Source organism: Arachis hypogaea, chromosome 11 (assembly GCF_003086295.3).
Source record: "Arachis hypogaea cultivar Tifrunner chromosome 11, arahy.Tifrunner.gnm2.J5K5, whole genome shotgun sequence".
NCBI classification, from domain to species: domain Eukaryota; kingdom Viridiplantae; phylum Streptophyta; class Magnoliopsida; order Fabales; family Fabaceae; genus Arachis; species Arachis hypogaea.
This window is the reverse complement of record NC_092046.1, coordinates 3,516,760-3,540,775: the sequence shown is the minus strand read 5'-3', so window position 1 is coordinate 3,540,775 and position 24,016 is coordinate 3,516,760. Positions and strand designations below refer to the sequence as shown.

The 24,016-nt window shown below is 34.8% G+C and overlaps 1 protein-coding gene across 1 annotated transcript; it reads right to left on the bottom strand.

Annotated features, from left to right (window-relative positions):
• Positions 1–420: 420 nt before the first annotated feature.
• On the bottom strand, positions 421–8,961 carry LOC112719924 (DNA replication complex GINS protein PSF2). Its single transcript, XM_025770663.2, has 10 exons — positions 8,549–8,961; positions 7,878–8,119; positions 5,157–5,260; positions 4,991–5,065; positions 4,784–4,898; positions 2,871–2,970; positions 2,421–2,451; positions 2,241–2,333; positions 828–980; positions 421–636 (listed from the first exon to the last, which is right to left on the bottom strand). Exons 3-10 carry the CDS (start codon positions 5,202–5,204, stop codon positions 619–621), a joined length of 633 nt encoding a protein of 210 aa, XP_025626448.1. The 5' UTR covers positions 5,205–5,260; positions 7,878–8,119; positions 8,549–8,961; the 3' UTR covers positions 421–618.
• Positions 8,962–24,016: the final 15,055 nt, after the last annotated feature.

Below are 24,016 nucleotides of genomic sequence, written 5' to 3'. Positions count from 1 at the left end.
ATTTTTTCTTGTAATAAGGTTTTGGTGTAAATATTTTACCGGTTCTTCTTACATTATAAACAACTGTTATCTATCTATTTGTTATTATCTATTACATTAGGGTAATGTCATAGTGAATAGTTAAAATTGTTTCTTTTGATAAAAAAAAAAAATCAAAAAAATATCATTACACGTTTTTTATAAATTTAGTAATTTTTTTTAGAAATTGTTCTTCATCCAATTTTTTTTAGTAATTTTATGGGGCAAAGTGTTGCTTGCTTCTCTTTCTTTACGTACAAGTTGGTTTTATATTTTTGTTCGCCATAGAAAAATGGTTTGTCCATATGATTTCCTGGAGGTTATCACCCCATCTAGAGAGTGTTGAAAAATCCACGTCGGGGTGATCTTTCAGACAACCCATGTCCCATAATTCCATCAACATGATAGGAAATTCATAAATGCATAGCATGGGTTAAGGTGATTATCGTGCTAGCTAACTGCACAAAACTACATGCAACGTGTGAAATTTATGAGAAATAAGGAAACGTCGTATCTTCCTGATTATTGAGAACTCAGGTCTCAACTCGCAAGCTATCCTAGTACAAAGAATTCAGCAGCACAGATCCAGCTGTAAGTACTTTATCTTCGCAGTTGCCTCTGCAAAAGCAAATATCAGTAGCATTAAAACCCATCGATGCATATGAAAGTCCAAAACGTATTTTTCTGCTTTTGTCATGTTGAATTTTCATCAATGATTTAAAAAATGGAATTAAAAGGTATCTACAGCATTACAGGACTTATCATGTAATGAAAATGTACATTGCTAAGTACAGAGATAACAAACATACCCTTGGGGCATTTTGGACTACTTGTGGTCGCCTATCAGGAACTCTCTCCGGATCCGGTATCAACTCCGGACTATCGTGCTTATAGAATGCCTGTAAAGCTCTTCCGATGAATGGGCGAACGATATTCACTTCCATGGCAGACAAATTTTTTATCTACAATATATGAAGAATTATGTTGTTCATTGCCAGCAAGAAATAAAAAGACCTATTATGAGAGGTCAACGTCCAAAATAGTCCCTTAGATTTAGGGGCGGAGCTAGCATAAAATTTTGGGAGGAGCCAAAGTTTAATTTTCGAATATAAAGAGATAAAAATAAAAATTTTAAGGAGGGCTAAACCAAAATTTACACAGTTTATAAAAAAAATTGAAGTTTAGGGGGGGCCATTGCCCATTGGCCCCCTTGAGACATGAGAGGCTCCGCCCCTGCTTAGATTGGTTGTGTGCACTATAAAATAGTCCTCGAGATCCTAATCGCTCCAATTTATGTTTCTAAGATTAGCAAAAGTGCACCATGTTAGTCCTTCAGCCCTTTTCCATCAACTGACTCATCACGCCATTAGAGACTAACGTGGCACACTTTTATCGATCTCAGGGATATAATTGGCGCAATTGGAATCTCGGAGACTATTTTAGTGCATGCGGTGAATCTCAAAGACTACTTTGGGATTTAACTCAGTATGAGAACAAACAAGTGTAGGAATGCATGCAATTCTCAATGCAACAATTGTAATTTAAGTGTAGGAAAGTGAGAACCCATTCTCTCTATATTCTACTATATCATTATCTTTTACCTGCAGAGTCAATTAAACGGCTCTACTAGAAGGCAACAAATTGTCTTGCTTGTATGCTTGCAGTTGGTTTCTAAGCATATTAGACTATTAGTATGAATACTATGGAATAGACACAGCACAAGAAAATTTAAGATTCTTTATCTCCCAGCTTTTGTAATCTAAAATTCAAGGGAGGCAACTTTATTCAAAAACAATCTAGGAGTGGAAAAAGTGTGATGAGACCAAAATAACCACGCAAAAACTTGATCTGTTATAGATAATGGTCATGTACATATCATTTTCCAAGATGACCAAGATTTAAGTTTATTGAAATATGTCGACAAAAGAGTTTAGTTTGGGTATCGGAAATTTTATATCTATATACTTTGGCAACTTGCCTACGCATTCGAGGCCCTCAAAATTTATTTGCCAAGATTATTCTTTGTAATTTTTTTTTCTTGTGAACAGAACTCTACTTTCATGAAAGAAATTATTAAAACAGAACTTTAATTTAGTACAAAATCCTATATGTAATCAACAAGAAAGAACCACTTGATTACATATGGCAGGAACACTGGTATTGTAAACAACTATCAGTGAATCAAATTTACCCAATGCAAAAAGGAAATAAAAAATATTTACCTTAACAGCAATTGTGCGACCATTGAATGCCTCCAGGTCAGTTTCAACCTTATGAAATCGTACATCTCTGATGTCCTCAATTAGAGATCTCACCTGTATAGAAAATAATAAGGTAAAGCATCCGAAAAAAAAAAAACCAGGGTATATTTCCACAAGGGAGAGGACCATTTTTATACTCACCATATATGCATCCGAAATGTCATCATTTGCACTAAAATTTGAAAAGATGTTAGTCAATGTAGTAATAGTTTGTTTGGAATGCTAGGAATAAGAATTCACTCAAGAGTTAAATTCTTTTTCTTGTTTTGGAACTAAAAATGAATGATTTGAATTCTTTTGAGAATTTCAATTCTCATTTTTCTTTCATTTGTCAATCAGACCAAAAGGGATCTGATTTCCAAATCCACTCACACACTCTTCTAACTTGAATTCTATTCTATAATATATTATAGTCATTCAAAATCATGGAATTGAGTTTCAAATAGAAATGAATTCTTTTCTTAAAGGAAATAGAATTCTTTTTTCATGTTAAATGGTTTCCAAACAAGCTTTAAGAGAAAAATGGTATACAACAGAATAATGTCTCTTTTTCTTATGAGAAGAGCAATGTCTCTTAAACTCTGGACTTACTGGTCAAACAGAAGTCTAGAAATTTCTACATAGTGAAATGGCAGTTGCTCTGACATCTCTTGCGAGTTTCGCTCAGCTTCCAAAACTTGAGTCAACTTCTCTAGTTACAGAAAAAGAAAAAGGAATTGGAATAATATTAGGCCTTGTATATTTGTTAATTTCACTTCAATGTAAACCATAAACCAAGAACCTTTAAACTAGCAATAGATCAAGACGAGAGCAGTAATATTGTACAAAACTATAGAACACATCACCATCAACAATAAAAAGGGAAAAAATTGTTACATTTTAAACCGTCTAGTAAAGTGATTACTCATATCAAGCTATTGCAAGCAATTTACGACCTGAGACGAGATTCTACCATCTTTTTTACAATAGGCACTACTCCAACTTTCTCTCTTGTATCTTCATTGCTTATTTTGTCCATACGTGCCTAACCATTCATTCATCTCAACATTCTCATCTCTGTCGCACTTAACTTATGTTCATACTCATCCTTTGCCGCCCAACACTCTATTTCATATAATATAGCCGGTCTAATGGCAGTGCGATAAAATTTTCCTTTTAAGTTTTAAAGGTACTTTTTTGTCGCATATATAACCAGACGCACTCCGCCATTTTGATCAGCCCACTTGTATCCAATGTTTTACATCCTCCTCAATTTCTCTATTATCCTGTATCATACATCCAAGATACTTAAAACATTTTACTTGCAGTAGAATGGTTTCTCTAATTTTCACTTCTATATTATTATTTCCTCCTCGCCTGCTAAACTTACATCCTATATACCATCTTACTGCGGCTTATGCTCAAACCGTATCCTTCCAAAGCTCCTCTCCACAACTCTAACTTCTGATTTAAATCTTCCATTGTTTCTCCTATAAGGACGATGTCATCGGCAAAAAGCAAACACCATGGTATTGGTTCCTGGATATGCTTACTAAGCACATCCAAAACCAATGTGAAGAGATATGGGCTTAGAAATGATCCTTGGTGCAATCCTACACCAATAGGAAATTCCTCTATCACACCACCTTGAGTCTTTACATTAGTAGTAACCCCATCATACACATCCTTACTTGCATAAATATATGCAATCCTTACCCTCTTCTTTTCCAAAACTTTCCATAGAACCTTTCTTGGTACCTATCATATACTTTTTCCAAATAAATAAACAATCATGTGTAGATCTTTTTCGTTATTCCGATATCTCTAAAAAGGCAAAAAGAAAATTTTCCTAAGGTAAATCAAAAAGGAGATTTTCTACTATTAATGACAACAAAGTTTTGATTTCAAATTCACTCTTCCATTAACCCTTCTAGTTACACTCTAGAAATATAGAAGAGGCATGAATATTGCTCAAACAGTACAAATGACTCAATGTGAAGGGAAGAAATCCCCCTTAAATATCAGATTAGGAATCATTTAACAATCAACATAACTTTAAGAGAACTTATTAAATTCCTAATTCAATTCCATAGAAATAGAGTAACCAAATTATCTATGATCTCTAAACTTATACCAAATTAAGGGATTGTGTCAATGGCCATTTGATCTCTGTTCCTAATTATTACCTGTCAATGCCTCTAACTTAATCAAGTACCTAAAATGGTATGTATCTCATGGTGCTTATAAGGTTTGAGTTGTTTCACCCACACTTTGTAATATGGTGCTCATAAACTTTAGCTTAATTCCGCTATACCCCAAAATGGTATTTAAGAAAAACTTGCACCCAATGTCCACAGTGCAAAATAAGGAGAGAATATTGTTGGAAGTTCGAAAATATTAGTTCAAACACATCCTTCAAATTTCCTTCATCTATTCTATATTTTTGGTTTCTCAATTATAGGTTGTAAAAGAAAAAATAATACGTATTATTTTTAATGGATAGAGATGTGAAAAGAGAAGCTCACCAACAGACATCCATTGAGGAGGGCAAATGGAGCACTTGCCCCTCTTTTTTAATGCAACAGCCAGCCAAAGCGGTACTTGGGCAACAATCTGTGGGATGAACGGGCCAAAATCTCCCTGCCATTGTTATTAAAAACTAAGTAAATAACAATGCACTGTGTGTAAAAGGAATTAGTGTTGAGACGTTCCATTTATTGGTTATTGCTTACAGAGATGAAATTAAGAGGACCCATCTTGAGATTGGGCACAATGTCCACAATCTCATCCTCAGCAATGAACTCAAGCTGCACGGTGACCAAATCATAACGTATTAATAATCTGTGAACAATGTCAAAGAATGAAGCAGAGCAAAGGACCAAAAAATTTTAAAAATACCTCCTCTGCTGAAAACAGTGAAAGCTCAGGATCTGATTGCCCAGCCATCTCTTCTCTCCGAACTCAAGATGCAATGAGATATACTAAGCTATGATGCACACACACTAGTACAAAAGGAAATTTTCAGAAACTTTCTGTAATACAAAATGAAGTTCTATTTACTCATTGAAATTAAAGAATATATAAAAAGAATTTCTGCACAAGTAAAAAAATTGCAGCACACAAAGACACTCAAATGGCACAAATTTCAGCACACAAAGAACACTTAGAAACAACAGAAATCGGAATAATAAAATAATAGTTTTGGGCTCTTGGCAGAAAAGAGAGAAAGAGGGCAAAGCAAGGTTGCTGGTAGGAGAGGTAACTTTGACTGAAGTTGCTATTTGTGTTGCTAGCTAGTGGCGAACAGTCAAATAAATATGAGTGACTGTGAGAGAAGAAGAGATGTGTAGGCTGAGCCAAAAAATGAAAAAGAAAGCATGGGAACAAGGGTTTCTGGAAAATAGCATTGGAGAGAATGAAAACCAAAATAAACAAAAAAAAATAAAGAAAATAAAATGATCCAGTTTTAAGTCACTAATAGTGCTGAAAAATACTTTTCTTTGCCAAAGCCTTCTTTTTCAAAGGACTTTGACCCTTGTGTGAGGTCAACATCATTTTCTTAAGACCTCTTTTTTCGTTCATTTTTTATGCAGAAAAATAGCAATAAACAAACTTATAAGACATGCAAGATGAATGAAGTGTGTGGGAGCTATTCTTTTGTGAATTACAGCAACCAGGTCCCATAACTTGATTTTGCCAATGGATATCAATGCCATATAATACAAATGACCTGAAACAGAAGAATAAATACTAGCAACAAACAGTTTAACCTGTATAAGAAGGTAGAAAGGCTACCCACATCATGATGCAATGCTATTCCCATCAAATAATAAAAACTGAAATTAAAAATCAGAGGGGAAATAGCAGACTGAGACTTGAAAAGTAACTTCAGATGATGTTGACAGAAATTTAATCATGTAAAACACAAGAACAAATCATATACGCATCAACTTGCCACAATGGGAAAAGGAACTGAGAATGCAATAGCATGATTTACTTTTTCTTGGATTTAGATACATAGAAAACACAATGTGTGAGGATAGATACTATGGCAATCCTTTTAAACAAATGACACTAAGAGAACTTAAAAACAGGTGAAGAAAGCAAGATTAATTAACTGTAAAGGGCCTAGTAAGTTCATGGTGAGTGATATAAGCAGCAAGTGTGACTACTGATCCACCCGATTACTACTTTTGATGATAGACTAAAGCAAGGCAATGACCAAAATCAATTTAAAATTAAGCTAGAAGGATACTTAACCTATTAGGGAATAATTAATTAGTCTAAGATCACTACAACTTGCTAATTAGCCTAAAGATCCTAAAGCAACTAATTAATTAAGTAAATAACTAACTTCCGATGGTATTGAAGTAAACGAACTGACACAATATCCAAAATTGCCACCAATAATGTATGTACATGGAATTATCTGCTAACAAATATTCCTTCATGACCAAATCTGCCTAGTTCTGAAGATTTGAATTTCATAATTTGGGAGAATTCAACAGTGCAACCCCTTATATGAGAAGTCCCTCAAAGATTGTATGTGATTTACACCTTCTTTCCTATCATCTATTATACAAACAAATAGAATGAAAACACCACTATAAGAATTAATAGCCAGACAAGAAGATATATTGTCTTTGAAAAGGAGTCACAATTTAAGGATAGCAATTTTCACATAAGTTCCATGAATTATGGGAAAGGGACTTGGAAACTCTAGGGCATAGTTACTAGAACCGAACCGGTAATCAATCCAGTCATATGACCAAATCACTGGTTCAACCGGTAAATCATTAATTCACCCGGGTGACCCGATCATAATTAAAAAAATATATAATTATATAAATAAAACTAAAATCATGTGTTAAAACTTAAAATGCAAGTCTTTACAAACATAATAATAATCAAATATCAAGTCTTAGACATAACCAATGATGCAAAAAGAGATATTAAATTAGTCTCTAGTACAAAATACTTTCTCAAATCTCAATCTAAATGAACAAGAGCGAGCGAAAGATAATATAATCGGTAAATCAAGTCCAAAAGATGATCTCAAAGTCGGCATCTATATCTTCATAGGACAAATTTAGAGCTTGATCAAAATTTTCCTCATTTTGATATGCATCTATATCTTCCATAGCATTCTTACTCAACTCGGCAACAATAATCAGCAACAAATTCAACTCAACTCAACGATGTTATCCAGCAACAAAATTCAACTCAACGATGTTATCCAGCAGCAAAAAACTTTGCTCCGTGATATGTTCAGCAACAATTGAACTTACGACAACAAATTCAACTCAACTCAGCGATGTTATCCAGCAACAAAATTCAACTCAATAATATTATCCAGCAACAAAAAACTTTGTTCAGTGATATGTTCAGCAACATTTCAACATACAACAACAAATGCAACTCATTCATAATTTGCAACAACAAATTCAACTATAATAATTTTCAAATCCCTAGTATTCAGCTTCAACAATTCTAAAAAACCACATACAACAACAACAACCACCAGTCCATCACCATAAAATTCTAATTTCACTATGAAACCCTAAGGTACACTGAAATTGACACTGAAAGTCTGAAAAAACAGGATCGAAGAGAGCTCACCTGGGACTGACGGTGGAGGAAGTTGACCAACTGAACTAACGGCCGAAACAAGACGACCACCACCACCGCCAGAGGGACCAGATGCTGGTTCCGTCTGCTTCTGCCGCTGACGAAGCGAGCGCAGGGAAGGCGCGACAGAGTGCGAGACCGTGACGACGAGCTTCAGTCTGAGATGAGTCCGAGACCGAGAGAAAAGTGACGGACCGGAGACGAGGTGAGGGGAGAGAGTGACGAGGTGAGGCCTGAGGGGAGAGATTGAAATAATAAACAATTAAACATGACCAGCCGGGTCACCGAGTTTACTAAAAACCGGCCAGGTCGAACCGGTTTTTTACAGGTCTAATACTTGTTCAATTTTGGAGAGCAAAATTACGAGTCCAATGGTTGAAATGGAAAAACATGAACACACAGTTTTTCCATTCTAAAACTCATTGGAAACCAGAAAAACAGATTGGAAAAATTAGAAAATGGTCGTGGAGGTACTACATCAAACGCTAAAGGGATTGGAGGAATTGCTCAGGAGTACTTTCAGAATTTATTCTGCATCTCTAACTGAGGGATCCGAGTGAAAAAATTAGCACAATTCCTCAAAAAGTCAGCCAGAGCACCAATTGAATTCTCACAAGGCCGACAAATGAGAAGGAGAATAGAAGAGCAAATTTTCCATTTACCTTTTCTTTGCACCTTGAGAAGATGAATTCACTGCAAAGTTTTATCAGTTTTACTGGAGCATGATCAAAGAGGACATTATTCAAGCAGTGACAAGCTTCTTTAATGGAGGTAATATGCCGAAATCCTTTAATCACACAGACACACACACACATTTGCTTGATTCATAAGGTGACTAGTGTTTTTATTATGACTCAAATAAGACCTATTAGCTTGGATTCTATGTTCTATAAAATTATTTTTAAAGTGCTAGTACATAGAATGCAGTTTGTTATGTATAGAGTCATAAGTGATAACCAGATCGCTTTCATAAGGTGAAGACTGATTAGTGATAATGTGCTTATTGTTTATGAATTGATGCATTTTCTAAAGAACATAATGAGGTGGGGATTGCGAGCTTACTCCGGAGGATTACAAAGCAAATTAGCTTTTGTGATCGATGGATTAGATATAATTAGAGGAGTGTTTGACTACTGTGTCTTATTCATGACTCAAGACTTTGTTAAGTCTACAAGAGGTATTTGCCAAGGGAATTCTCTTTCCCTCTATCTTTTTATTTTTTATGCATAGGAAATTAGGAATTTTTTCACTTGTCCTACAAAGAAAAAAAAAAGAATAATGTGATTAATCCATTGTCATGCGTAGAGTAATCAAGTTACAGCTAGTAGCTCTCTTGTCATGCGTAAATTTTGAGGCCTGCACAAAGCAAATATCGAGCATCATATCAGTAACAGGAAGTTAACGAAAACTGTTAATCCATTGACAGAAGAACAAACGTGATTAATTTTAAATATTTCAGAAACTAATTTGATTGAAAAAATCATTCGTGGACGGATTTAAAATTCATCCTTCAGGAACTAATTTAACCATTATTTGCTAATTAATGAAAATAGAGGCTGCAATGCACAAGCACAACTCATTCAAAATATATTTAACCCAAGACTAAACAAGCAATTCTATAAACCCCAATCAGACAAGAAGATGATAAAATTGTACGAAGTAACAAGGAAAATGACATTTACTCCGTGAAGACGGGTTACAACATGAGTTTCAATTTTTTCACTCACAAGTTGAGATGGAAGTGGTGTTTTTTAATGTGGCGTGGTTCAGAATCTGAGGGTGAAGCAGGATGAGTTAGGAAGGTGTACGAGTGAAGTCAAATATTTTTTTTTTCTTTTTGGTTCGAGAAAAAATCCAGCACCTTACCAAAACATAAACGACACCATTGCTAAGATTTTCCTATCTTCAAATTTTTCATTCAAAGGTCCCATCTGTTGAGGTTAGAGAGCAGAGTCAGATTGCTTGTAAAGCTAGTTAGGCAAAGTTGCGGAGTAAAACCCCATAATAGTCCCTCAGATTGAGCCCGTACACTAATGTTACCCCTGAGTTTCGAAATGCTCTAATTGCACCCTTCAGATTGAGCTCCGTGCGAAATTCTGGTCCCTCCACCCAATTCCGGCGTGACTTAGCAGCCGGAGCGCTGAGCTGGCAGTTCCACCACCTCCACGTGGGCTTCATCACCTTCCACCATCACCATTGTTCCTCCAATTGGAGCCATTACCCTTCTCTCCCAATTTTCCTTTCTCTTTCTCCCTTCCTCAAGCATTGTAGCTCTTTCCATTGGCCTAAGGCTGAACCACCACCGCGAGCCACCATAGCCTCCACCATCTGCGACTACCGCATCCAACCTCCTCCCTCTATCCTCTCCTTCCCCATCAGGTCCAGAGTCGTCGAGCTTTTTTCCTGGTGAACCACTTCTGCCGGGCCCGAGCTTACTGTCGCCGCCAATCTGCCATCTTCATCACCCTCTTCCACGCACCGAACCCTAGCCCTATCGCAGCTTCCAGCATCTCCATCGCCACCACCATCACCTCCAGCCTTTACCTAGCGCCGCCACATCTTCCTCACCCATTTCCTCTTCTCAGCTAAAGAGCCGGGTACCTTCATCTTTGTTCCTCATCACCGAACTACTGCTACCGCAATAGCCGCTGCAACCACTACTCTGCCGGTGTCCTCCCCTCGTCTACTTCTCCTTGTCATTTCCATCACCCATGATGACTAACCCTCCTCTCCTTCCTCACATTTCGGTTTGCCTTCTTCTCTGAGTTACAATGCCTAATGGAAACAAAATTTGAAGCCTATGATGATCAGACATAAGATTTAACTTTCAGGCAATTTATCGAACAGGTTGTATGCAGGATTCATAAACAGCAATTTCAGTTTAATGTAAGCATCAATCAACCCAAAAATTTTAACCAACCAATACACATTCAGTCCAGAAACACAAATAATCAACTATCCTAAGTCTAACAAGATCAGTAAAAGCAGAATCAAAAGGCACTGAAATAAAAAAAATAATTAGAAAAAAAAGAAACAGACACAGAGGAAGGAATGGAACCTGTGTTGAGGAGTGAAAAAAGAAGATAGCGTAAGGAGTGAAGGTAGTGTCGTAGTGGCACAGAGTTTCGCCGCCGCTGGTGGTTTTCACCGGAACTGGAAGGTGCAGACAGAGGTGGCGCCACGAACAGGGGTGTTGCGTACAGGAGGAAAGAAATGGAGAAATAGGAAAGAAAGAAAAGGAAGAAGGGAGGAGGGAGGGTCAGCGATGGTGGTCGCCGGCGGTAGAAATGGACGGACGGACGGAAGGTTGGTGTGGAGGTCTGCGGGTTGGGCTGGGTTTCAGAGAAGAAGAGAAGAAAGAAAGAAGGTTGGGCGGGCGTGGCTTCTTTAGTTTGTTGGATTCTAATTGTTGTTGAAAGTATTCTCCAAGCTTGAGGAAGGAGAGAAAAGAAGAGAGGAAGAAGAAAAGAGAAAGGGTTGCGGCGGTGGTTCTAAGGTAGTGATCTGAAGGCTGGTGAACTGAGAGAAGGAAAGGGCTGCAATGCTTGAGGAAGGGAGAAAGGAAAGGAGGATTGGAAGAAGAGAGAAGGGCAGTGGCTCCGTTGGGAGGAGAGGAGGAACGATGGTGATGGTGGAGGGTGATGAAGCCCACATGGAGGTGGTGGAACTGCCAGCTCAGCGCTCCGGCTGCCGAGTCACGCCGGAATTGGGTGGAGAGACCAGGATTTCGCACGGAGCTCAATCTGAAGGGTGCAATTAGAACATTTCAAAAGTCAGGAGTAACATTAGTGCACGGGCTCAATCTGAAGGACCATTATGGGATTTTACTCCAAAGTTGCGCTTATAATAATTTGTTGACTGACTCATTGGATAGTTAGTTATATGAGTTAGGGTTTTGAAGGTGTTCTTGTAATATGCCTCAAGCCACAGCGCGCGCATATATATATATATATATATATATATATAAAATGGTAAATTCTACCATACCTTTTATAAAATAATATATAATTTATTCTGTATGATATATCACTTTTTAATTAGTTATTAGGTTAACCATAGTTAGACTATTTTATAATTAAATTAATTTTTAAAATGGGCAATTATGTAATTTTTTAAAATATTAAAAATTGAAACATGACTTTTTCCTCAAATTATTTCCAAAAATTATATCGTAACCCTTTGTAATGGCTTTTGACCTTTTGCTCTTCTCTCATTCCTTCATCTTTGTCATGCTTTTCAAGCAGCACCTTCTCATTTATTGTAATCAAATTATAAGCCAATTGAATAACTAAAAAAACTTATAGGGAGTTTCAAGAACGAGAAGAAAAAACCAACCTGTTAGAGAATCTTTAGAGAATCATTAGAATCATTTTAGATCAGTTAGTATCGTTTATATTTATATAGCATATCTGTATATTAATTATAGGATTCTATGCTTTTATTACTTTGATTCTTCTGGCACCTATATATACCCATTGTACATTGTACTTTTGATCAAACTGAATAATACACAAAACACTTTTCTCAGTCTTATTTTTAACATGGTATCAAGAGTTTATGTTGTTTTTTTCCAGAAACTAGGGGTGAACGCGGATCGGATCGGAGCAGATATTGCCAAAATTTCGATCCGATCCGCACTAAAATCATCGGATCGGATCCAATATCCGTAGTTTTTTAGCTTGGATCCAATCTGATCCGATACGCACATTTGCGGATCGGATCGGATATCGGATATCGGATATATCCGCAAAACACAAAAAAAAATTTTAAAAGCTTATTTTTACTAAAAAAAAAATATCAATAAAATTTATTTTTTCTATTCTTTTAAATATGTTTACTCTTAAAATAATATTAAACATACTTTTCTTAAATAATAAATTAAAATAATACAACATATATGATCATTATTAGTTGAAATAAAATATAAAAAGAATATTTACTTATTTATTTCTCTATTTTTTGCGGATAAACTGATATGCGGATCGAATATGCGGATATCTATACAAAATCCGCGATCCGATCCTATTAGTGTGCGGATCGGATCCATATCCACAATTTTTGGATCGGATTCGGATAAACGCCGCGGATATGCGGATCGGATCCGATCCATGACACCTCTACCAGAAACAATAGGTTTCTAGGTCCTTTATCTCGTTCTTTCCAACGAGCTCCGCCACGCCGTCTAAAACCTCCGCATGTGCCGCCGAAACCTCGATGGCCGCACCCATTGTCTCTCTTTCCAGACGCTTCAGCAACCGTTGGATATTTGCGCACATCGAACGCTCCACAGGCTTCCACGTGTCGCGCTGCAGCTCTCCCAGTGACCCGCCCCGTGTGCCCCAATCCGACCCGCAACTCCGACCCGCGTTCCAGCTCAGCGTGTCTCCTCCCTCCAGTCCGAAGCTGCCACGCGTATTCCTTTTTGCTGACGTGGCCCATAGTGGGACCCTCCTTAAGGTTTTTTGGTGAGCTCTTTCCAATTTTACCCTCCATTTTCTCATTTTCGGCTCCCAAGTTGCAGTTTTTCTCTCCTCTCCGTGATCTTTGTATCTGCTATTATGGAAAAGTCAGTTGTTTTTACTACCACACACAAAAAGGATAAATTCTGTCGAAATTGCAACCGTTTTGGGCACCTCTTCTCTGTCTGTCCCTCTGTTGAATGTCGCACATGCCACCAGAAAAGTCATATTAGCTACCATTGTTCACAATTGTTCTGCCATTATTGCAAGCTCTCGGGAAATTTGATTACTACCTGTCCTACTCGCCCACCACGTCCTGAGCCTGCTTCTGCTGTTGATGCTACTCTTGAATCTACCACGTCTGCTTCTCTCAACCCGTCTCCTGTCTCTCTATCTGATATTGCGTCTCTTCTTCAGCGTCTTCTCTCCCTTTCTGGTAATACCCCTGCTGCTCTTTCGACTCCTCCAGGTAATTCTAAATGGTATTTTGACTCGGGATGCTTTAATCACATGTCTCCATTGCGTAATCTCTTCTCGTCTCTGTCTACCACTACAAATGGACCTTCTGTCAACACTGCTAATGGTTCCCTCTTGCACGCAACACACAAGGGTTCTATCTCCCAGTCGACTCTTAATCTTCCTGATACTTATTTTATTCCCAACTTAAACTTTAATCTTATTTCTGTTGGTCAACTTGTTGATCTGGGTTTTGATGTCACTTTTTCTATCTCTGGTTGTCGTGTATAGGATCGTCGAACGGGACAAGTCATCGGGACTGGACGTAAGGTTGGAAGGTTGTTTGAAGTTGAGAATCTTCATATTCCTCTTGTACCAAATCTCTGTGCTGCTTCTTCTCCATCTACCCTTCACTTATGGCATCAACGTCTTGCCCACAGCTCCTTAGAAAAATTGCGTCCTCTTGTGTCTCAAGGTGTTTTGGGTCAGGTTCCTAATGAATCTTTTGATTGCATTTCTTGTCAAACTGCAAAACAACCTGCTTTATCTTTTCACAATAATTCCTCTCTTGCTTGCTCTCCTTTTGATCTCATTCGCTCTGATGTTTGGGGTCCCGCTCCCATCGCTTCTATGGGAGGAGCTCGATACTTTGTTGTTTTATTGATGATTATTCACGCTTTACTTAGGTTTATTTGATGACCAATCGCCATAAGTTACCTCAGATTTATATTAACTTTGTCACTATGATTAAAACTCGGTTTTCCAAGGTCATTAAGATTTTTCGCCGTGATAATGCCATGGAATACCGTGATTTCAAACTCTTAACCTTTCTTGCAGAACAGGGTACCTTGTCTGAGTTTTCTTGCCCTGGTACGCCTCAACAAAATGGCCGAGCTGAACGCAAACACCGTCACATTCTTGACTCTGTTCATGCAATGCTTATTTCTTCTTCGTGTCCTAAGCGTACTTGGGGTGAAGATGTTCTTACTGCTGTTCATGTTATCAATAGACTCCCTTCTTCTGTTCTTGGTAATGTTACTCCCTTTGAGCGTCTTTATCGTACCTCCCCAGATTATACTTCTCTTCAAGTTTTCGGTTGTGTCTGTTTTGTTCTTCTTCAGCCTCATGAATATAGTAAACTTGAACCTCGGGCTCGTATGTGTTGTTTCCTTGGTTATGGCACTAAACACAAGGGTTATCGTTGTTGGGATCCTCCTCTCTCTAAACGTATTCGTATATCTCGTCATGTTGTCTTCTGGGAGCATCACATGTTTTTTCGGTTCTCCTCCTTTGAGTCTATTCCTCCTACTCAGTCACCTTTTTTCACTAACCCCAATGTTGATTTTTTTTCCTAGTGACGATTCTACAGGTTCTATCTCGAGTCACCCTCCACAGCTTCCTATTCTTCCGCCTTCTCCATCTCCCGATGATTCCGGACCGGATGACGCTCCTACTCCTACCGTCATGCCTCCTCCTTCCACTCGCTGTTCCAGGGTGAGAAATTCACCTTCTCATCTTCTTGATTATCATTGTTTTTCTACTATTCTTCATCAACATGAACTTAAGTCATTCAGAGAAGCCTCCACAAATCCAAATTGGCACCAAGCAATGTAGGAAGAAATACAGGCACTTGAAAAAGCACACACTTGGGACTTGGTTGATTCTCCTTCTAATCAGGAAGTTGTGGGAAGCAGATGGGTATACAAGATTAAGACTCACTCTGATGGTTCTATTGACTGTTATAAGGCATGATTGGTTGTTCAAGGTTGTACGCAAGAGTATGGTATTGACTATGAAGAGACTTTTTCTCCTATTGCTCGTCTCACATCTGTTCAAGCTCTTCTTGCCATTGCTGCGGTCAAAAAATGGTCTCTCAGTCAGATGGATGTAGAATGCATTTCTTAATGAAGATTTGAAACCGAATGTCTATATGAAACCCCCTTCGGATTATTCTTGTCCTTCTGGCAAAGTTTGTCTCCTTCGCAAGGCACTCTATGGGCTTAAGCAAGCTCCTCGTGAATGGTTTGACAAGTTCAGCACTACCATATGCTGTCTTGGTTTCACTTGCAGTCCTCATGAGAATGCTCTCTTTATTTGTAAAAGTGAATGTGGAGTTGTTCTTCTACTTCTGTATGTTGATGACATTATCATTACTGGAGATGATGCTGATGGTATCTCTGATCTTAAGGCGTCCCTTCAGCGTACTTTTGAGATGAAAGATCTTGGTTCTCTCAGCTATTTTCTTGGTCTAGAAGTCATATCCACCGATGATGGCATCTATCTCTCTCAAGCTAAATATGCTTCAGATCTTCTTGCTCGAGCCGGAATTACAGATAGTCGCACTGAGTCTACTCCTCTTGAGCCTAATGTTCGATTTACTCCTAGGGATGGCACTATTTTGGATAATCATACTCTCTATCGACAGCTAGTTGGAGGACTCGTCTACTTAATTGTCACCCGACCAGACATCGCCTTTCCAGTTCATGTACTTAGCCAGTTCTTGTCAGCTCCTCGTACTACTCACTATGCGGCAGTTCTTCGCATTCTTCGTTACTTCAAAGGCACTCTATTTCATGGCCTTTATTTTTCTGCCCATTCCTCTTTGTTCCTTCAGGCATACTCCGATGCTGATTGGGCTGGTGATCCCATTAATCGTCGTTCTACTACTGGTTACTGTTTGTTTCTTGGCGACGCTCTCATTTCTTGGCGTGCTAAGAAGCAAATGTTCACTGCTCGATCAAGTACAGAGGCTGAGTACCGTGCCCTCGCTGACACCACTGCTGAGGTTATCTCGATTCGTTGGCTTCTCGAAGATTTGGGTGCTCCTCAATCGTCCCCTACTGATGTTTTTTGTGACAACCGCAGTGCTATTCAGATTGCCCATAATGATGTCTTTCATGAACACACCAAACACATTAAGATTGATTGTCACTTTGTTCGGCAACGTATCCTTATTGATGGTGTTCGTCTCATTGCTGTCGGAACACTGGATCAGACTGCTGATATCTTCACGAAAGCTCATCACCCGACTCGTTTTCGGACTTTGTTATCCAAACTCAAGATGGTATCTTTAGCTCCCACTTGAGTTTGAGGGGGGATATTAGAGAATCATTAGAATCATTTTAGATCAGTATATATCTTTTGTATTTATATAGCATATTTGTATATTAATTGTAGGATTCTATGCTGTTATTACTTTGATTCTTCTGGCACCTATATATACCCCTTGTACATTGTACTTTTGATCAACTTGAATAATACACAAAACACTTTTCTTAGATTTCTCTCTTGTTTCTAACACAACCTATCAAAGCACGGCGAAACAGACTCTGGGCAGGGTGACAACAGCGACGGACGAGGATGCGACGACGAGAGATGCACCGGAGCAAGGAGACGCGATGACACAGAGCAGGGAAGCCACGGACACGACGACGCAGTGTTAGATACACACCAGAGCTGGCGAGACGAATCAGAGGAGCCGGCGATCGTGACTTCTGGACTCTGAAGTTCGGCCGTTCGAAACTTCAGGAAAGGCTGATTGGTGAGGAAGAGTTGCTGAGTGATATTGAGAGAGAACAAGGAAGAAGAATTTAGGATTAAGACCACCATTTACTTGATTTGAAAAATTAAAAAAACCAGTTTCTAATATTTTAATAAATGATATGTTTACCCCTTTTAAAAATTTAATTACAATATAATCTAATTATGATTAAGATAGTAATTCAAATTAAAAGTAAATATCCAATTAAATTGTGATATATCATAAAGAGTAATTTACATATTATTTTAAAGAAGATCGAGTAAAATTCATATATATATATCTTGTTCACACATGTTCAGAAGTCTTATGCTAATATACTGCACTCTTATTCTTTTAATTCTAGTTTCATATACTGCACTCTTATTCTTTCAATTCTAGTTTCATTCTTCTTATTCCATAGTGAAGAGCATTGAAAATCTCTTGGTTCAGTGTAAAACCTCATCACACCATAGATATTATATGATTGGGCACATTGAAAATACATATTTTAATTTAGAGTAAAGTATCGTTTTTGTCCCTAATGATTGGAGTAAGTACTATTTGTGTCTCTAACGTTTAAATCGTCTTATTTGTATTCTTAACGCTTATAAAAATGATTCAATGTTATCCTACTATCAATTATATTAACAAATCAGATTATATTTTTCAATTATTCTCACTTGGATGTATTCATTCTCAATTAGGTCTCACTTGGATGTGTTTGATTTTAATATTATACCCACTATTTGTGTTTAGATTCAATTATGTCCCTAGAAAAGTGAATTATGTAAATGTTGTAGGAATTAGTTTTAACATTTGATGAGCTATTTTTTAGAGTAGATCATCGATTCTATCTCAAACATTTATATTCTAACTTCAAGAAGAAATTTTTAAAACTCAAACTAAAGCACTCATGATGTGTAATTGACGGCAGGATAACATTAAAGATATAAATAGGACGATTTAAACATTAGGGACACAAATAGGATTTACCCCAAACGTTGAGACAAAAACGATATTTACTCTTTAATTTATCATATAATTTAAGAGTTTGAGTATTAAAAATAAAAATGGGTCATTTACATCTTGATGTTAAGATGAAATAAGATGTGGAATTGATTGAGATGAAATAAGATGGGTCATTTATTCGTTATTTAATTCTTATTTAATGTCAATATTCTACTGGATTTCTCCACAATTACGTGCAGCTACAGCAACAATTTGACAAGTAACTACAAAAAAAAGTAATGAATTCATAGTCCTCAATCAAAATCCTGTAGACCCTTTCTTTTGAAGACCAATCCCAGAGGGGTTTGTTAATAGGCCACACTTGTAGTTCTTCGAATCATATGTGACGACGGTATGGTCATGTTCTTCTTGAAAATAACATCAAATCTATCAATGAGCGAAATTCAGAGCATCAATCATGTTCATGAACAGAGACCGATTTACATCGGAAATCAGCTTTAATGTGAGCAGATTCTTATTGAGTGTTCATCTAAAGGGTTTTTAGAATATTAAATACTCTAATCAAGATTTTATAATTATCTTTGTATAACGATATTTTATTTTTATTATTGAATGATAGATTTTAGAATTTAATTTTTATATTTTATAAAAATATTATTTTTGTTTAAAATAGGGCAAAATAAATAAGTCACACTTCTTAATTTAATCATTTATTTATATCTTTTAACTTAATTTTTTTTGAATGAATAATTTCATAATATAATATAAAAATTTATCCATCTCTTTAATATTATTTACAGATCAAAATTAATTATTAAAATTAGTTATAAATATATGTGTTGTTTAATTTATTTTTAATATATATTTTATATTTTAATGTATACTTTATTCTAATAATTAATTTTAGTGTATATTTAACATAATTGATAAAAATTTCTATAATTAAAAAATTTAAAATTCAATTTTTAGTAACCAAAATAAAAATTTTTAGTATTAGACAAATATTGCAACATGAATATTGTCTAATAAGAAAGAGTGCTCACAAACACACTCACTCAATTACTTTTTAATTTTTTTTTTAAGAGAAGGAGAGAACTATATGCTAATTTTACAAGAGAACATTATCTCATCTAAACGAATCCAACAACAAACTTTTAGGATTCTTGAAAAATCCAGAGTTTTTTTGTGGTAGTTGTTGTCATGGTGGTTGGCTTGTCATAATGAATGGTTCTTAATTAATTTGTTGTGGAAAGTTGAAAGTGTTTGATATAATTAACAATATATTATGAGTATAGCAATTTATACTGTAAGAATGTTATATTAGAGAAAATACCAAAAGAAAATATTTGTTGACCAATTACTCAAATGAATTAAAACCTCAAATATATTCAAAATATCTTATAGTATTAAATTAAATGGTGTATATTTAAAAAACAATCATTAATATAAAAAGAAGATATAAAATTTAACACAAATCTTTTCTTACGAAAAAAACCAATAAATAGACTTAATATACAAAACAAATGTAAAAAACTCCAATACAAAAAATTCTAGGAGTTCTTAACAGCGAGTTTTCTAACTCACACCCATGACTCTCTAACTTAATTGGCTTACATTGTGAATTTAGACATTTTAAAACACTAAATCCTTAGCATTTATATAGGCAACAAATGTGAATAATTTGGCAGAAATATCCATCACATATGCATGTGATGAACACACAAATTTCAATTACTTGCAATATGCATGTGAACACACAAGTTGCATTGAAAAAAAATGTTTTGCTCCATAAGTTTTTCAACCTTTTAAATATATTGCATTCAAATTTTGTTGCTACCACTATGCATATTGAGACTCTGACTATTTATTACAACTTGAACCTTTTTTAAATTTCTACCATTTGTATGAAACTATAATTTGATAACCTTGTACTCATATTGATTTTGATTTTCTTCATATATATATATATATATATATATATATCGGATCGAATTTGAAAAAATTCGATATTCGATCTATTTACAAACCATTTGAGTTTTTGTAATTATGGATCAAGTTAGTTTCTCTTATATAGTCTATTTTGACGCCATTAATAAGAGGCTAAAATGAATCGAAATAATCATACTCACCTCACATGACACATGCAAAATAATTTGGGATATATATGGTATTGTCAAATAATGTGAAGATGCCACAAGGCACTTTTTGATCTACATGAACATCTTATTAACAAGTTCAAAGATAAAATTCACAAAAAAAAAAAAAAAAACTTAGATTCATATTTTTGCTATGCGTTGTTTTTCTATCTTTTTTCTTATAATATTGAGAAAACAAATTGATCCATTTAAAAACTCATAGACCAAATTGACGAATAACAATAACTTTTTTTTTGTTTTGAATCATCTCATTTTAAAATTAGACACTCAAAATTAAATTATTTTTGTCAATTTCTATAATTTCATTAAATTTATAATTAAGTTTCTACAGTATAAAAATTTTCAATTAAATACTTATGTTGTTTTAAATTTTATAATTAGATTCTTACTATACTTAAAGTTAGAATTAATGGAATATTTTCTCTTTAAATTCAAAATACTCATACTTAAAAGCCTAAATTTCTAAATTTGGACGTTTTTTTATTTTCAAAATTTTTTATTAATTCTAATATTTTAGATTTGGTAAGAACCTAATTAGAAAATTTAGAATAATATAAGAATTTAATTAAAAATTTTTAAATTTAGAGATTTAATTATAAATTTAAAAAACTTATAACGAATCATAAAGTAATTTAACGGACAATCAATTTAACTAAGAACCAACAAACTTTGAACAATTTTCATTAAAATAATTGTCGGGGTCTCGGGGATCCAAACGATTAACACCATGCTATTTTATTTTTTAGCCTCAATCTACTAACATTCCCAATTTCGCTCACTTACACTCTCTTTTTTTTTCACTCTTCCCCTTCAGCTTGTCTCAAAAATTCAAACTACTCCTAACTCACACTCACAATTATTCAAAATAGGTAAAAATTCAGGTGAAATCGACTTCATGTGAAGTTGATATCTAAGAGCCGTTAGATAAAAATTGAGTTAAATCAGTCAAATCATCTAACGACTCTCAGGTATCAACTTCATGTGAAGTCGACTGCACCTCAATTTCTACCTTCAAACTATCAAATCAAATCTTCTCTCGCCCCATAACAAACCTATCTCCGCCGGTCACAACTCTATAATGTCACAACTGCCACACATATATTCCAACATCCAAAACTTAAAATTCAATTTCACGACAAAAAAAAAAAAAGAAGAAAAGATGACAGATATTTTAATATTTATATGTTATATTTGTCTATCTGAAGTCTAAATAATTTTTTTTGTAAGGTTAGCATCACTAGCTGATTTGTTTTCAAATGATGCTTAATGACACACAATTCAATTGGCAAAGAGTCAAATAAATAAAAATAATGTGGCCCAATCACCTTAAATTCAAGTGGTGTAGGGTCCCTTTAATTTGAACATAATCTTTCACCATCGATAATATTTTTATTATATTTAATTATTTACTATTTAGCATGTATTGTTGTTTATTTATTCTTTTACAGTAGTTACTCTTATGATAATATGAGTAGTCACCTTTGAATTTAGTAAAGCTAACTGTTTGTTTAAAACATATAAGCGTAAAAATTCTTTTCATAATGCAGACAAAATATGGTATTTTAATTTATATATGTAGACTTCATTAGGGTAAAATTTATCTCTATTTTTATCTTCCCCGCTTAATATTTGTTTAAATAAAAGTCAATTCATAGGATTACTCATAAAATTATACTGGCCCTAATTAAATTTCACAAATTAAAGTATTGACCTTAAACATTTTCTCATTAATTAAAACAAACTTTGTCTATACTTGTAATAGAATCACATTTTGTTGGTCTTTAGTATTTTTCTGAAGTAAATGCTGTAGGCCCTGCAAGCATTTGCACAATTAAATTATCCTGGCCGTAATTAATTTCACAAATTAAAGTATTGACTTTAAACATTTTCTGATTAATTAAACAAACTTTGTCTTTTTGTAATAGAATCGCACTTTGTTGGTCTTTAGTATTTTTTTCAGAAGTAATTGCTATACTCGCGTGCACGCATTTGCACAATTTAATAATTCTAATCCTTTTACATACATCGTCACCATCCAAAAATCTAATTAAATTAGAATTATAGAAAGAAAATGTGTATATGACTGGAAAGTTCTAATTAATTTATTAACTTATGTTTTATGCAAATTAAATTTCAGATGCATATCAGTCAATGCCTTAAAAATTGACACATACCCTATCTTCTTTGGTCTTATAGTTTATACAAATTCATTAATTTAATTACATTTCAGTGCTCCAATAATAATTGGGATGAAAATGATAAATTTTACAAACTTACTCCTCATGTTGTCATGCACATGTAGGTTATCTTGCTCATTTTTATCTAAATATATTTAAGATATAATATTTATCTAATTAAATACACTAGCTAATAAAATGGATAAAAAAATTTTAACAACAAAATGAGATTAAATAAAAAGCTTTATTATATATTTACCTAGTATATATAACGCGTACAATCATTGTTGACTTTAATAAAAAAATAGGAATGCTAGAGGCCAATAATTTTGGTATTTTGTAACTATCAATTGACCATCAATGATATTTTTAATGGTGTGAGATTATATTTAATGATAAAAAATCACTCACTTTTCTTTTAATGGTTAAGTGTTGGCCAGAAAATACAAAAATTGTTGACCCCTAGACTTTTCTTTAAAAAATTACTAGTATAGAACCGTAATCACTATATATTCACCGCAACCAAACTTACCATCATATACCTAGCCTAGTAATTAATATTGATTGCTTTGTCATATATATTACATGTTATGGTAGTTACTATTATGATCATTTAATTATTTAAAAAGTATTGTTAAAATTAAAATAATATTTTTTTAGTTTCACAAATTTTTTAATTTTAAAATAATAAATATTATAAAAGAAGAGTATTAGAGGGCAGTAACTTTTGTGTTTTGTAACCATTAATTGGTTATTAATAGTGTTTTTAATGGTGTAAGATTATATCCAATAGTGAAAGATGACTCATTTTTTTATGATTAAGTACTGGCCATAAAACACAAAAATTGCTGGTTCCTAGATTTTCTCATTATTAAAATATAAAAAAAAGAGAAAGTATGAGGAGCCAATAGAATATTTATACAATGTGTACAATGGAAGTTTAGAGAGTATTAGAGATATAATCATTAGTGTTACCTTTTTCCATCAGCTGAAACTTTTGAGATGAGTAGTATTATGCATGGTATTAGAGCGCTAGATTCGAAAGGTCAAGAGTTTGAGCCTTGGTGAATCCCAAAATCAGTTTAAACTTTTGGGAAGATGTTTATTATCGTTAGTACTCGAATGGTTATTCTAGATAGTATGAAAGATTTTCATTTTGTAACTCAACAGCCCATTATATACATTGTACAAATAGTCCATTGTCTCCTTAGCAGGATCCTTTAAAAAAAATGATCTTAATTCTGATAGTAGTCACCGCAGATTCCATATATATAGAGAGAGAAAGAGAAACGTTACCAGCATATGGACAACACATTAATAACTAAAACCAAAATTCTTGTTAAGCATAAAACTCTGGAGATAGCTTGAAGAACAAGAGTACATTTTCGATCAG